This window comes from Austrofundulus limnaeus, unplaced genomic scaffold (assembly GCF_001266775.1).
Source record: "Austrofundulus limnaeus strain Quisiro unplaced genomic scaffold, Austrofundulus_limnaeus-1.0 Scaffold36, whole genome shotgun sequence".
In the NCBI taxonomy this organism is placed as follows: domain Eukaryota; kingdom Metazoa; phylum Chordata; class Actinopteri; order Cyprinodontiformes; family Rivulidae; genus Austrofundulus; species Austrofundulus limnaeus.
Window position 1 is genome coordinate 2549348 of NW_013952438.1, and position 15866 is coordinate 2565213.

The following is a 15866-nucleotide window of genomic DNA, read 5'->3' on the forward strand; positions in this document are numbered from 1 at the left end:
GATAGATAGATAGATAGATAGATAGATAGATAGATAGATAGATAGATAGATAGATAGATAGATAGATAGATAGATAGATAGATCTGCACAATCATACAGGAAAGACTCAGGGTGCTATGGAAATGCAGGGTCGGTTCGTGGCATAGGTAGTATAGGCAAATGCTAAGGGAGCCGTCCATCTGAGGAACCACATAGGGAACCTAAATAAATATTTTATACCTTTTTATCAGAGTATAGTTGATTTAGTCTGTAGAATAATCACTGGTTACTAAGGCTGCACAAATGTCAAACATTTATTTTCATCACAATAAAAGCCTGTACAGTAGGCGTATTGCAAAAAACTGTATAAACTGCAATAAATGGTCATCTCAAAAGTTTGCATTTATGAGTTTTGTTACTTAGGCAGAAGCTTGAAGTATTTCACCAATCAAAAGGAGCCCTTCAATTGGATGGATCTCTTTATATTTAAAAAAAATCGTGCTGCTGGAAAGTATTAGGTTTTAGTATTAGGAGCAGAAAGACATCAGCACTACATACTTATGCATTTGTTTATTTATCGCAAGTCATATTGTTATCGCAATATTAAGCACTGTTCTCACACATCGCAGGTTTTCCCAATATCGTGCAGTCGTTGATTAATAAAGGCAACTTGTTCTGTGGGTTTCTCAGGTCCTTCGTTACTACATGAGGTTATATGGAGCAGAGGATATTTCATGATAAAAGTATCATATGATGCAGTCAAAACTAACTACTGGTGCTCAGTTCAAAATCAGGATAATGGAAGTTTCAGTTATGATCTCAGATAAAGTTCAGGTTAAAGTCTGGCTTTCAGTGTTCGTAAAATACTGATTTTATGCTGTTTTATTAATCCCAAGAATTTAGTGAAATGCTCTTCTAACGGCTGGAAAATGCAAAGTCTTGAGAACAGCTTCACTCCACAGCTGCTCGTTAACATGAACAGGTGTTTCTCATTGCTGTCAGCATATGTTTGCAGGCATGAAGTAGACTTTTAGACAATTTATTTAGATAGATAATTGCACAAGCAGTAGTTATATTGATAAATGCTTAAATTATGTAAATCAAAATGGTTAACAAAAAAGTTATAAAATAATAAAAACCTAAAATTGCATTTTCAATTAGATCCCTTGCATTGACTCCAACATTTCGGACAGAATTCATAAAAAACATCAGATAAAAAGAAAAAGAAGAATGCGATGGCATCTGGTAAATACAATACAGATGCGGGTTTGTTTTTATTGAACATATAACCACCCACAATGCTGTGCAAACCGAAAACTACAAAATGGTCTATTGGCGTTTTGAGATCTACAACTTTTATTTTGTCAACTAAAAGCTCAAAAACTTTGGGAAACAAAGACATAAACCATGTATTAAAATTGAAAGATCTAGAACTTTATTATTTTTACTATTATTATTTTGAGAATATTTTAAATTTCTCCAGAACAGAATATCTCATCTGATTAGTGACAGATATAGTTTTGTAGCTCAGATGAATTGATCTAAATCTTATTGTGAAGTCGAGTTTTTTGTCAGAGATTGGTGATATCATTTCTAGAATATGCAACACGTGTTTCCCTTTTTCACCTCATTCCATAACAATTCTGATGACTAAACCATTTTACCAATAACTATTTCAGATGGAATCAACAGATCGTTCAAACCACTGCAGATGGTTTCTTCACGACTGTAGAGTTCCAGGTCCGACATGGACCCTGTCCAGAGTCTTCGGGGAACAGTAAAACTCCTGTCAATAGAGCTGTGACCTCAGATGAAAAAAAGTAAGTCTTCCCGGAGATAGAAAACGGATTGACGGGAAGCTAAAAGAAGATTTTTTAACAGCTTAAAAGCAATTCTTCTTGGCAGTTAATACCCTTTTCCCTCACCTCATCAGCGCAGCATAGCTATACGTTACGAAAAGGATGAAAGGCTAGTTTAGACATTTATAGCCCTTTAAAAGATAGCCTGGACAAACAAGGGGATTTTAGAGTTAAAATAAGTGACCTTTTTTATCACTGCAATGAAAGCTAAAAGGCAAACATCAAAACCTGAGTTTTGTTTTTAGATATGATTAAGATTGGGGCGGCTATGGTGCAGTCATCTTGAGATAAGAAACTGTCCTTGAGCAAGGCATCTAATCCCTAACTGCTCCCCAAAGCTTACATAGCTGCCCGCTGCTCCACTTGGGAGTATCTCATGTGCAGTGGGTCAAATGTGGAGCACAAATTTCATCATTGCATTGGAACATGCATTGATGACAACATGGCACATTTAAAAAAAAATACAGGATCAGGGTAAACTGAGATATGTGCCAAAATAAAAAAAAAAGTATTTTTCACATCTTATGGGAAATTTAAGCATTAGACACACTAAAACTGTTCCAAAAAAAGATTTCTCGCAATGCTTTGCTGATTTCCAGAAGGACAGGTGTCGATCTTTGGTGGCTGATTTTTGTCACAAATTTTGAGGATGTATGTTGCTTAGAAAGATTTCATCTGTCTCCTTCAAGTGGTGATTGTAAATTTGATTGGCAGCAACAATGAAAATGGTAATAAAGTCTGTTGAGAGCTGGTGCAACCTTCCAACCTACATACAGCGGGTAAAATAAGTATTGAACACGTCAACATTTTTCTCAGTAAATATATTACTAGAGGTGCTAATGACATGAAATTTTCACCAGATGTCGGTAACAACCCAAGTGATCCATACATACAAAGAAATCAAACCATAAATGTCCAGAAATGAAGTTATTTGTAATAATGTGGAATGACACAGGGAAAAAGTATTGAACACATGAAGAAAGGGAGGTGTAAAAATGCATGGAAAGCCAAGACACCAGCTGAACTCTCTCAGTAATTAGAAAGCAAGCCTGCCCCTTGTCAGTGCAAATATCAGCTGGTTCAGTCCCAAATGATGGCCAGGTATCACACAAGAACCATCTGATGATGGGTAAAAGTAAGGAGCTCTCTCAAGACCTTCACAACCTTATTGTTGCAAAGCATAATGATGGCATCGGTTACAGAAGAATGTCTAAACTTCTGAAGGTTCCAGTGAGCACTGTTGGGGCCATAATTCAGAAGTGGAAAGAACATTATTTCACCATAAACCGACCACGACCAGGTGCTCCTCACAAGATTTCTGACAGAGGAGTGAAAAGAATTATCAGAAGAGTTGTCCAAGAGCCAAGGACCACTTGTGGAGAGCTTCAGAAAGACCTGGAATTAGCAGGTACGATTGTTTCAAAGAAAACAAAAAGTAATGCAGTGAACCACCATGGCCTGTATGCACGCTCACCACTCAAGACTCCACTGCTGAAGAAACAGCATGTTGAAGCTCCTTTAAAGTTTGCTGCACAACATTTAAACAGGCCTGTGAAATAATGGGAGAATATAGTCTGGTCAGATGAGACCAACATTGAACTGTTTGGATGCCAGAATACACATCATGTTTGGAGGTCAAATGGCACTGCACATCAGCCCAAAAACACCATACCAACAGTGAAGTTTGGAGGTGGGAACATCATGGTGTGGGGCTGTTTTTCAGCATATGGTACTGGCAAACTTCAAATAATTGAAGGAAGAATGAGTGGAAAAATGTACAGAGACATTCTTGATAAAAATCTGCTTCCATCTACCAGGATGATGAAGATGAAACGTGGCTGGACATTTCAGCAAGACAATGAACCCAAACACAAAGCCAAGGAAACTCTCAGTTGGTTTCAGAGAAAGAAACTAAAGCTGCTGGAATGGCCCAGCCAATCASCTGACCTGAATCCAACAGAAAATCTATGGAAAGAACTAAAGATCAGAGTTCATWGAAGAGGTCCACGAAACCTTCAAGATTTGAAGACTGTTTGTGTGGAAGAATGGGCCAAAATCACACCTGAGCAATGCATGCCACTAGTTTCTCCATACAGGAGGTGTCTTGAAGCTGTCATCGACAACAAAGGCTTTTGTACAAAGTATTAGATAAATTTCAGTAAGTGTGTTCAATACTTTTTCCCTGTGCCATTCCACATTATTACAAATAACTTCATTTCTGGACATTTATGGTTTGATTTCTTTGTATGTATGGATCACTTGGGTTKTTACCGACATCTGGTGAAAATTTCATGTCATTAGCACCTCTAGTAATATATTTACTGAGAAAAATGTCGACGTGTTCAATACTTATTTTACCCGCTGTACCAACCAATGAAAAAGTAGGCCAAAAAATAAAATAAAAAACTAACCAATAGCTAAAAAAAAACCTACCAAAATCAACCGACAAACACCACCACCAAACTGTAAGAACAATTTTTATGTTTAACCTTATACTGCTTTTGACAATTCACTCTCTTCTATGACTGATTAGAAACAGTTTGCTACTTCATACTCACCTTAACTCGGATCAATTCAACCTTTACAGAGTGCTGAGTGAAAATTGAAATCAATATGGTGCAACACTAGTGTTATTTGCCTGTGTCGGCAGCATAATGGTTCAGTGGTCAGCACTCATGTCTCACAGCATGAAGGTCGAGGGTTTGATCACCAGTTCCAGCTTGATGTGTTATTTGCATGTTCTCTTATAGTGCTTGCATGGGTCACAATAAAAAAAAGTGCACGTTAGGTTGCCTCCAAGCCCAGGCCTCCCTTGCAAAACAGATCTGTGATTTTGATGGGATTTGCCCGATTAAATAAAGGTTAAAGTATACTGATCTGTGAGCTTTGGTTGTGGATTTTGCCTCGTGTTTTAGTTAAGTTTGTTCTTGTCCCGTGCATTAAAATTTGTTTTCCAACTATAAACTGACACCTTGTTTCAGTTTGCCAGTTACTTTATATTCACTAAAAATGTTTTCTCTTCCTTAAAATACCCATTTTTGTCTTCTTTCAGGCCGTACACTTTGCAACGTTTTACTTCTGCTTCCCGTCAGTTTGATAACGTGTAATTTGAAACCTAATTATATTTTTGTTCATTGTTTTCGATTTGCTTGTTTAGCTGTTTGACATTTTCATTTTCTTATCGTTGGAGTTGCCCTAAATTTTTAGTTCTTATCTTTATGTTTGCGACGCTCTAAACATTTTACCAGCTCCATTTATACTCTCCTAAATACAGATAGAGAATTACTTTTATGCAAATTCTACTTAAACACTAATGCTTAACATGAAGCATGAAGACAAATGGCACACCCAGATTATGCCCAAGCCAGGACCAAGCAGGTTCTTAAAACAACAGGCTTCTTACGGGAAAGAGTGTATCTACTTACATAATCACGCTTAACTTTGTAGATTGTTGTGGAATTAGTTTTCTGTTCCATTAACTTTGTTCTCTGCGTCACTGATGAATTGCAGGTTTTGTTTTTAATTCCTGTGGACATTAACCCAGAGGGATTGAATTACTTGGACATTCAGGACATATTGTTGGGAATACACAGTCTGTATTAAACTCTTCTGCCTGTGTTAGTGCCCAGAGATGTCAACTGGTGATAAAACACATGCAGCGTACATTTAGATCAAACAAAGAAATAAAGACATTCAGAACCTGAGGACATTGCTGGTAGGGTACACGACTGCCATTTCATTGTGCTACTAAGGATAGTGCAATAAAGGGATATTCTAGCCATTTTCAATCTGTGTATGATTCATTCTTTTGGTTTTTCTGTTTCAAAGTAAAACATAAAAAGAAAAAAAATCTGTTTTTTATATTAAAACTAAATAAATCTCTCTCTCTCTCTCATTAAGTTTTCAGTTCTCACCAGTTTGTCTTATTCAGAGGGAGTCGACACATTTCATTGAGAGCTGATGATCTTACTGTGAACAAAACTGCTTTAATACTCCAAGTTATGCAGAATAAGGTTCAAGCCATTGCCAAGATCTTTAGGAATGGTTTCTGTTTTTAAGCAGTTTTTCAGCAAATATAAACGATTATTTTTTAGACTCATTTCTGGTATTGTTACATGTTAAAAAAAAGGCCACTGTTTTATTTTTTGCATTTAGATATCTGAAGCAAAAAAATCAAAGTGTTTTTTTTTTTTAGTTTGATTATACATTTTTACATTTAGCTTTTAAAAACAGCAAAAACTAAAACATGGTTTTCTTTTTTCCATTTTATTTTGAAATGGAATAACCATACACAGGATATTGTCAGATTTGTGTTTTTTGTGTTTAATTCTTTGTTTAAAGTGACTTTTGTATTCTTTTTTTCTGTTTTCATTGGGTTTTGTTGCTTTCCTTTTCTGTACTGCTCCATGTTGCCAGCCAACTTTGCTTTTGCCCCGCCCACTCCCACCTGTTACTAATTGTCGTTATGCCAGGTGTTTCTACTCCACTCATCGGCCCCTGTTCAGTTATTCAGTTTTGCTTTGCCCGATGTCCAATTTTATTCTGTCTAAGTTGTTGTTGCCACACCAGCTTTTTTATTTTATTTAATTTTTTCTCTGATTGAAGATTTTAAGTTTTATTCCTCTACATTCCTGGCTTCAATCCTCTACAAACAATCACTTTGAAGAGGGGATCTGTAGGAAATGTACAAACAATTTGGATAGTTTAATTGTTCTTCAAAGAGCTTTCGCCCCCAACATGACAAATAGTCATTTAAAGTTAGGAACATAAAACCTTCAAGAAGTGAAAAAGTGTTTCAAGCTTTACCACAGAGAAACAATGAAACTTTCAAGATTGCAAAATAGCACAAAGTTCAGTGTTACAGAGGCTCACAACAGTTTTCTTAACTGATGGATCTTTGACATTTGAAGTCTGAAGTCTTTTTTTTCTTTGTAGTAAACTTGAAATTCCAATTCTAGGGCAGCTTTGTCTGCTGAGCTTGAGTTTTCTTTCTTTTTTTTTTACGCACAACAGAAACCTATCCATTTCTCAACAAACAGTACAACTTCTTGCTACAAACCTGCAACCTATTTTATTTGCATAAAACCATCAGACCGATGAAAGCCTGGCTTTTTGTGTGCAGTGATCAGAGCATGTTTGTTGTTGATAGCCAGAGCCAGCTCTTGGCATAGGTGAACTAGGCGGTCGCCTAGATCGCCATCTGCTGGAGGGGGCGCCGAACTGCAGAAGGAAAAAAGTTATTTGAAATCCCTGGTTGTAACTCTGCTCAGCGCCCTTGTATTTTTTCAATTAGCTTTGTCTTAAAAAACAACAATGAAGTATTACAGGAAAAATAAACTACTCCTACTACTAATCCTGCTGACATCCATTCTGACACAGTGAGGACTGAGTTTGTCAGCTGAGGACCTTATAATCAGACATATATTTTCCAAAAAAGAGAGGATCTTCTAAATCTTTGCACAAATTGTGAACAGGGTCTTTTGTTTATCCTTGTCATTGTATTTAATTATATTTATTTTATTTATTCATTTAATTTGTTGTGTGATGTATGTTTGTGTTTAAAGCAAATAAATCTAAGTTTACCATAGTAAATTAGGTGGGGGGGGGGGTGCCTCAACTCGCCTAGGGCACCAAAATGGCTAGAGCCAGCACTGCAGACAGTTAATGATTTTGAAAAGTCACTTCATCTTTAACCGTCACATTCCGCTGTCGAAAACTAAACCCCAAAAAACTCACTTGATTAAAACATTTGAAACATTCAGCCAACAAATGCACAGCTGCTCTGTTCTGGGAAAGTTGTTGAAAGTTCGTCTGTAAATACTGAACTGTTCGCTTCCTTGTATTTTTTTTTAATCTGTGGTTTTCTTCAGCTAAAACTGCGCCGTGAAACAACAGTATGGAAAAAATTAATTCATAATTCTGAGAATGGGATCTTCAACAAAATGTTTTAAATGTAAATCCTTGTAAATCCTTTCAAGCTTTCGAAGGGGAGTTTTGTTCAAAGGTTAGGAAAATTATCTTACTTGTTGCAGATAGCTCTTTGAAACACCCCCAGTATGAAGAAAGAGTTGACTTCTGACTGAGCTGATAAGATAAACGGTGACTTTTGATGAAGAGTCCAAGCCTGAAGTGGTTCGGTGCTGTCTTAAAACAGATCCAGTCTCCAAAGTTTCTTGGCAGTTCATGTGACGGCTACTGTATTTTCTATTATAACCCTTATATTGCATTACAGGGTTAGTTACAAAGAATTCTGTTCTTTTGGAAGGCATAGCAACAGCAGCTAGCATTAGCACTTCCAGGGCAGCTTGAGGCAATTCAAACAGAACTGTCTCCTGGAAAAGATGTTGTTAAAAAATGCAGTGGTGTAAAGGTTTATTAGCATGATCAGCAATGACTAGACTAGCTGTAGAAAGTCACTTAGGGTTTGGCTCAGACTATTTGTTAGTTTGTCAATCTGGTCAAAAATACATTTTATTTCTCAAAACTAAAGCCATTCAATGATATTATGGTGCATTTTCTTTGTACTCGGAAGTTGGAGTTTCCATGTTTTAAGAAAAAAAAAACTGAATTACCTGACCAACCCCATCCACTACACTTTCTAAAGTTACTACTGCTGATATGTAAAATCAAACATCACACCTTATTCATAGCTACCTGTTTATTCATTTATTGACTTCTATATACAAAAGTATTTCTAAATTAGTTTTATTAGTGTTTTACATTTTGATCCTTTAACGTTGCTGGATGTTGGAATGACCAATGCAGTGTAAAACACTGACTCTGAGCATGCCCATTAGGAACTGTAAAAAGGTCAATGGCTGGGCATAAACTGTTTAAAGTTGCTATAGTAAATTTATTTTTCACTTTTATGGACTTATCCCATTATAGCTGCTCACATAACATGGTACTTTACAGACTTTATTAGGAAAACAGGTTTCTTCAGTGTTTGAATTCACAGAATGCGAACAAAATCATTATTGGCTTGTACTGCTAACAATAGTTCACCAGGTTTTGCGCAGAACAATTAAATCCTACTGGTTTTTCAACTTGGAAATGGAACATGGTTTAGTTGTTGTGATGTCAATCTCAGATTTGATTTCTGACTTCAGAGGTAAATGACAGAGCGAACATACAAAATATTGATTGTTAATGACCTTGTCAGGGAACCCAACAATAAAAATCTGACACCTTTCTTTTTTCCACAAAAAACATGGTTCTAAGAGCTGCTGTAATCAGTCTGTCAAGTGCCAAAATAAAAAGATTGAATTAGAACATAGACTTGGTTTTTTGTATGTTGACATAAACAGCACATTTAACAAATATACATTTGTACCGATGCTCCTTCAGAAGGCAGCTAAGATAATCTGCATGAGAGCATTCTTTCTTTATATTTTCTTATCCTCCTAGATTTTATATTTTTAAAAGGGGCAATATTATGTGTTTCCCAGGTATTTATTGAAATTCTATACCATAACAAAGTAACTATGTCTCCTTCAGTTGTTATTAAAACACTGTTTTATGTTTAAATCAAAAATACACTTGACTTCTCATTCATTTCCGTTTCTAAACGCCTTGAAATTGGCCTCTGTCCCTTTAAGAACCTCCTTCTGATCACGCCCATTTCAGCACGTCATCACAGCCGCTTCTCTCTTGTTTACAAGCTGGAACGTCGTAGCGTGCTTTGTTGTAATGATAATTAAAAAAGCAGCAACATTATACAAGATCGGTTTTGAAATATTGCATCTCTGGATACAGACGAACCTTACCGTTGGACCGTAAAGTACATTTTCTGAAGAACCACAGCGATTACAGAAACGATGTTTCAGCTGGTAAGATCACCCAAACACAAACACACATACTGATCGTAAAAAGTTACAAATCTCAACACATAGACCAAACAACGTGAACAAAACAATGTGAGTTGTTTTTCAGCTTACCTGGGCAGTTGACGACGGTGTTTAATCCAAAATAAGACTGAAATGACACGGTTTCACGGTGTCCATCTTTACCTTTGTTCCTGCTGCCTGCAGGAGTCAGGGACAGGCGGGGGGTGGGGGGGGGAGCTCGGTGTAGTTCCCTTGGCTGCACTGAGAAGTGGTATTTGGAGCTCAGCAGACATGGTTTTCACCGGGTGTTTACTAGTTTTTGCTGCTGATAGCCTGAACGAGTATGAGGTCGGGCGGGGTGGGGGAGGTGTGCTCTGTGTTGAGGAAGCTCTGTTTGGAGACAGCCCAAAAGGTGGTTCTAGGCCCAAACGGTCGTTTTTGCTCTCCTGCCTGGCTGCCTCAGCACACTAGGATTTCTCAAACATGCATGAATGAGTCAAAGCAAGAAGATGAGACTAACCAGTCATTACTGGATGTCCTGTTTTTATTTACACTAAAGCAGAGAGCGAGAGAGAAAAAAGCTTTTAAATGTATTTTTAAAATCATCAGCTATTGCTTAAAACCTTTATTTCAATAAAAAGCTTTATGTTTAAATCATTTGTTTACTTTTTAAACTAAGAATAAACAGTAACAGTGAATAAGAGAGGTGGGCTTATTAAACGGACTGAAATATGATTTTCAGACTTTTTCTTTTTGCTGTTTCCACATTCAAATTTCAGCAACACATAAAAACTAAACGCACACATTTATCACAAACAGCCCTGTGATGGACTTGTACCCCACCCCTTGCTTAGTGAGCCCTGAGACCCTCAAAGGAAGAGATGGGTAAAAGATGGATGAATTTACCACAAATATGGCTAAAAGAAAGGAAAAAACGTGTGACTGTCAGGGGATAAATCAGTTCACAGTCCTCTTGCTTTGACAAACTGTTCCTCTGACAGTGCTGCTGTGTCCTCTGACCCCTGCTCCCCGGCCACAACGCTCTGTACGTTCCCCTCGGCATCGATGACCACAGCAGTTCTCTTCAGCTCTTCGTAGCGCGTCTGCCGCTCTGCAACAGCCACGCAGGCTGCCAGCACTTCATCCGACTCGAAATCGTAGTCCCTCTCCAGCTCGGGGGCATTGAGGATCTGATTTTTGGTCTCCTCCTCTTGTCTGATCTTCTCCTTGGCCGCTAGCTGCCGCTTCTGTAAGGTCCATGCCCAGCTCAGGTCCTCCTGCCACAGACTGGCCTCGGATGGGCACAGGTGGATTGCAGTCTGGAAGGATCTCACCGCCTGAAAGGACAGTTCTGACATCAGCTTAGGACAGAAACAACAGAAGGAAATGTGCGAGGAAACATGAGCAGGAGGTTCATTGTGTTCAAACTGAAAAGTCTCAGTGTAGCTGCCATCAGTGGAGCTGAGAGCAATGTTCAGCCTGTCAGGAAACCCCCCAACATTCTTCCTGCTGTCATTTAGACCTGTACTTTTTACTGCAATCAATAAAAGATCGATATATCTTTGCTGACGTGGTTTTAAAATTACGATCCCATTCAACAAAAACCAGGAGTGGTTTCTCTCTCTTGTGCCCAGGCGTACCAGCTATGTGATGTTTAACACCGGTAAATAGGAGAAATGAATTCTGTTCGACAAATTAATAAAAGCCGACTGACGACCCAACAAATCAGTTCTGACAAACGTCTGAAGCTGTCACACATTTGGAAAAGTTAAGGGAGTGGAAAATAAGGTCACAGTTTGTAAAAAAAAAAGGCAGCTGTGGGATGTTTTCTGGGAAATGAGATGAGCTTCAGTAAGCCTGAGAGAAAAGTTGTGCTGATTTATGAAGTGAAGAAATAGTCTGGGTTTTCGGAATGTATCTTGTACTAAAGGTAGAAAAAAAATTAGGACATACTAGCATTTCCTGAGCATTCTTTATTTCACTTTATTTCTTTCGGCTACAAAAATGTTTATTTTATTTATTGATTTATTTAAACTAGGATTGGGCATAATCGTATCGTGTGCAATTAATCATCAGAAAAACATTGACCTATTATTTTTTTGCACTTGACGATTAATACGATTAATGCCGCCAGGCAGACTGGCTGGAGATTACTCCAGTCAGTCCGCTCGCTGCTCCTCTCTGCTTCAAATATGACGAACATTAAAAAAAAAGTTCTGTAATTTATTTATCTATCAACACAATTTAAAATTAGATATATAGCCTGAAGTCTGTAATTTGGACACAATTTGGAACAGATTTTTATGAAGAGCAAATCTTTCCCACTAAATTAGTCATGTGACCAGGACATAAGGATGTCCAGGGACTCCAAGAGATTAATCGTCAAATTAATCGTTATCGGCTAAATACCACAATTAATCGTGATTAATTGTTTGCCAATATTGCCCAACCCTAATTTGAACCATTCTTTGTCCAGGGTAGAAGAATTATACAGCATATACATTCATTGATGTTCAAAATCAATGGTAAGGTGCACAAATTTAAATTTATTGTGGATTTTCCCACAGCCCACTTCAGTAGTGGTCAACATCATGTTGTGTTATAGACTAATTGAAGAAAAGTGGATTAAAAGGGAGGAGTATCTCTAACCATCTCTTCCATCAATCATGATGGACAATGTGAGATTGTTGGGGAACAAGTCGGACGAATTCCATGTCCTAACAAGAACCCAGTATCAGGAATGCAGTATTAAGTGTTTCACTGAGACATGGCTGCAGGATTATATCCCTAACTCCAGCGTCTCCCTGCCAGGCTTCCGGAAACATAGATGGACAACCCTGAGCACCCTCTTCAGACTGTCATACTACAAAAGAGTGTCTTCAATCAGAGGCTTCTTCAGATCCACTGTAAGATGGACTGCTACAGGAGATCCTTCCTGCCTACAGCCATCAGTGTCTATAACAACTCTTTAAAGAAACCAGTATAATATGAGTTACAACATCATGTAATTTCCCTTTGGGATGAATAAAGTATTGTTGAATTGAATTGAAATTCTTCAACTTCACCTCAGCAGGGTGACTGAAATTTTGATCCAGTTGGTTGTTCCAACAGGATTCAAAAAAAAAAAAGAAAAAAGAAAAAAAAATATCTGACTGAATGAAGCAGATTAACATTCTGGTATGGGTTTCCTAAAGCCCCAACCCTATTGAAAATATGTGGACCATATTTAAAAGCCAGATCATTCTGGGCCGCTTCAATGCACACGCTTACCTGAGCTGAAGCCACATGATGAGCTGAAAAACTAGTTTCATAACTTGTAAGGTTTTCTGTCAATCCTTACAGATGAATATTTGTGGCCGCTGATTGATCCAAACTAATAGTAACCCATGTGTGCTCACATGGCCAGATAAATCTCATTGTTAGATTTGGAGTATGCACCTTGATGATTGATTGACAGCTGCCGACATGTTGGGTCGGCAAAGACGTTTGTGAGAGATGCTCAATAAATTGAATAGATTGTATTTGTCAGAACGAGTTTGATAAAGAATATTAAGCTACCAAAGCTGGCAGAAATCTTTGAACCAACTGCCTGGAAAAGTGAACCTGTCGAAGGATGTTTGCTGCCACAAAACATCCTGAGAGGAGGACGAGGCGAGGCACATGGATGCTACGTTAGCCGGAGAGGAGAGATGTGGAGTAGAGGAGTGCAGCACGAGGAGCAGAGAGAGGACCAGGGAGGGAAGACAAGTCTGATCACCTTTAAAACACTGACCCGAGCCGCTGGGACAAAAACATCGACCAACAGGTGGGTGGGTTCTGGAAGAAAACGGGACAAATGCGCCTAAATCTGATCAGCCAGTGTGGGAGAGTGCCACGTGTTAAGTAGAGCGTTTTGTTTTGATTTGCTGTTGCTGCTGCTTCAGTTATATTAACACAAAATATATATTTGTATATTTGTATGACCAGTGTTAAAACAAAGGTGTGTCTCCATGAAACCTTTTGTTTTACTCATAATGTTCTTTCTGTAAAAGTGACACTTTCAAATGTTTGTATCATATACTGTATCATCTGCAAATATGAATCCTACACAGAATTCTAAGACATATTTTGGGGGATTTAGATGATTTATGTTTGTACATTTTGGAACCAGACTGTGACAAAACTGTGCTTTAATTAATGCATTTAATGATCAAATGTAAAAATGTAGATGACAGGTTTTATATTGATTCTGTTGATTTGTTTGCCTAGTTTGTCTGTATTATTACTAATCATGTGTTTTTTAATTGTTCAAGTAACAACAAGAAAATTGTAATTTTCAAATTCAATGTAGTTATTGTGATTTATTCACTTGTCAAAGTTTAGTGATAAAACTCCTAAAGCATGATACTGAATAATTTTGGCTTTATATGATCGTTATATTCAAAACAGGGATATTTTAAAACTATAGCATAGGTAGCCCTGGTATTATTAATGTTTATGCAGACAAGTGATCTTTTGGGGAAAAATTGTGTTTTTGTGTGCGCCTGTTGAGGAGGGGGAAGGGATCTCTTAGCCCCGGGGTCCCAGCAGGTAGACCCCGTCAGCACCAGGAAATCAAACTATTTATATGGAGTCTACTATTTCTGCCAAAATGAGTAGTGACATTTACAGCCAGCATTTTGCTGATCCTGGTGCTATTTGCTAAGTAACATTTTACTAAATATTTGTGGGGCTTTGTAAATAATGAACATGACATGTATGTATAGTTGTGACCCCGTGTGGAATTGAGACTGTTTTACAAAATAAAATACCATGTATCTTTTGGTAACAGTTTTTTGAGTAAATGCACTATTTTACAAAGAGGGAGAATTTTTTTTAACATTTCAAACTATGGCCCAAAAAGAACTTACTCTAAGGAATCTCATGTTGCTCAAACTTTATAGCAGTAAATATTTCCCTAAGGTTTCTCATCTATAACAAAACAGCCTGCATCATCTCAGACAAGATAAACTTGACTAAGTAAACTCAGCACCCAAAACAAATTTAGTTTCAACTTGTACATTTCCGCAGAAAACTTATGACTAAACAGAGATGATAAATATTGTTGTGTTGAGTCAGCACTAAAAAAAGAAACAAGTGTAACTTTATTGGGGTATTTTAAAAAAATGCAGGAACTGGAAAGCCTCATGTTAGCAAAAACGACGGAATGCATTCTCAAATAGGCAAAACTCCCAACATGTTGGTACACACAAGGCTGAAAAACTCGGCTGAACACGTCCCACTATAAATAGACGTTTGCTCTTTCATTCCAAAGAGCTTCATTATAGGAAGAGGTGCGGTTATGTTTGGTTACATTTTAGCAAAAGTACATTTCAGCACGTCTCACATTGTTGTTTTTCGGCGCTGATGCTCCGAGGCACACATGAGTGACACAAGCTCCGAGGCTTTCTTACACCAGCCCAGGCAGCGTGTGTGTCAGAGAGGGAGGGCGTGGGTGATGGGGACAATGTAACTGTGTTCCACAGGTTTTGTACACCTGCAGGTCCCAGCGTGTTCTGAGGCAATTTAAGCAATCGTCTCAGAGGCTGGGTGCTCCCCAGGAAAAATTAGCAAACTCATTTTTTTTTCTTCAATTCACTGAAAACTATTAGTTAACTCTCAGTATATCGAGACCCTCAAACAATAAATAAACCAGTGTTGGGATGTTACTTGAGGTAAAACATCTACAGCTGATGCTACTGTTCATCGCTGCATTCCAAGCCTAAAGCTAAATAAATATTTGTGCCAGGTTAGCATTTGCCACTTGTTTCTCAGCTTTTGTTTTAAAAGTATACTTCATTTTTCTTTTGGTAGAAAACAACACTCGTACTCACCAGGTCAACCTCGCCCAGGTTGAGCTGTGCTCGGCCCAGAGTCTGCCAGCCCTCCCACCACAGCGGCTCAAACTTCACGGCCATCTCTGCCGCCTTCACAGCTGGAAACACTTCGTGCAGAATGGTCAGCACCTGCAGATGAAATAAACATAAGAGACTTTGATCCCGGCACACATACATGCATATACAGTGGTTTGCAAAAGTATTCATACCCCTTGAACTTTTCCATATTTTGTCACATTACAACCACAAACATAAATATATTTCACTGGAATTTAATGCTCCTGTTGTCCTCATTTTCTGTATGCACCCTTTGTCCTCCGGGTCAAAATGACCCGTCTCCACTAAAT

General features: G+C 38.0%; 1 protein-coding gene and 1 long non-coding RNA gene across 3 annotated transcripts in view; both read right to left on the minus strand.

Moving 5' to 3' along the window:
• The window catches only part of LOC106516314 (uncharacterized), a 32127-nt gene extending 22237 nt beyond the window's left edge, over positions 1-9890 (minus strand). The window contains exon 1 of the long non-coding RNA XR_001310087.1: positions 9776-9890. This is a non-coding gene — a long non-coding RNA (uncharacterized LOC106516314). The remainder of the gene's footprint in view (positions 1-9775) is intronic.
• A 384-nt stretch (positions 9891-10274) lies between these two features.
• Positions 10275-15866, minus strand: part of ttc33 (tetratricopeptide repeat domain 33) — a 21122-nt gene continuing 15530 nt past the window's right edge. For both annotated transcript variants that reach the window (XM_014006610.1, XM_014006611.1), the window contains 2 exons: positions 15517-15648; positions 10275-11001 (listed from right to left, as the gene is read on the minus strand). In XM_014006610.1, coding sequence (XP_013862064.1) covers positions 10627-11001; positions 15517-15648 — 507 coding nt within the window. In that variant the 3' untranslated portion in view covers positions 10275-10626. The remainder of the gene's footprint in view (positions 11002-15516; positions 15649-15866) is intronic.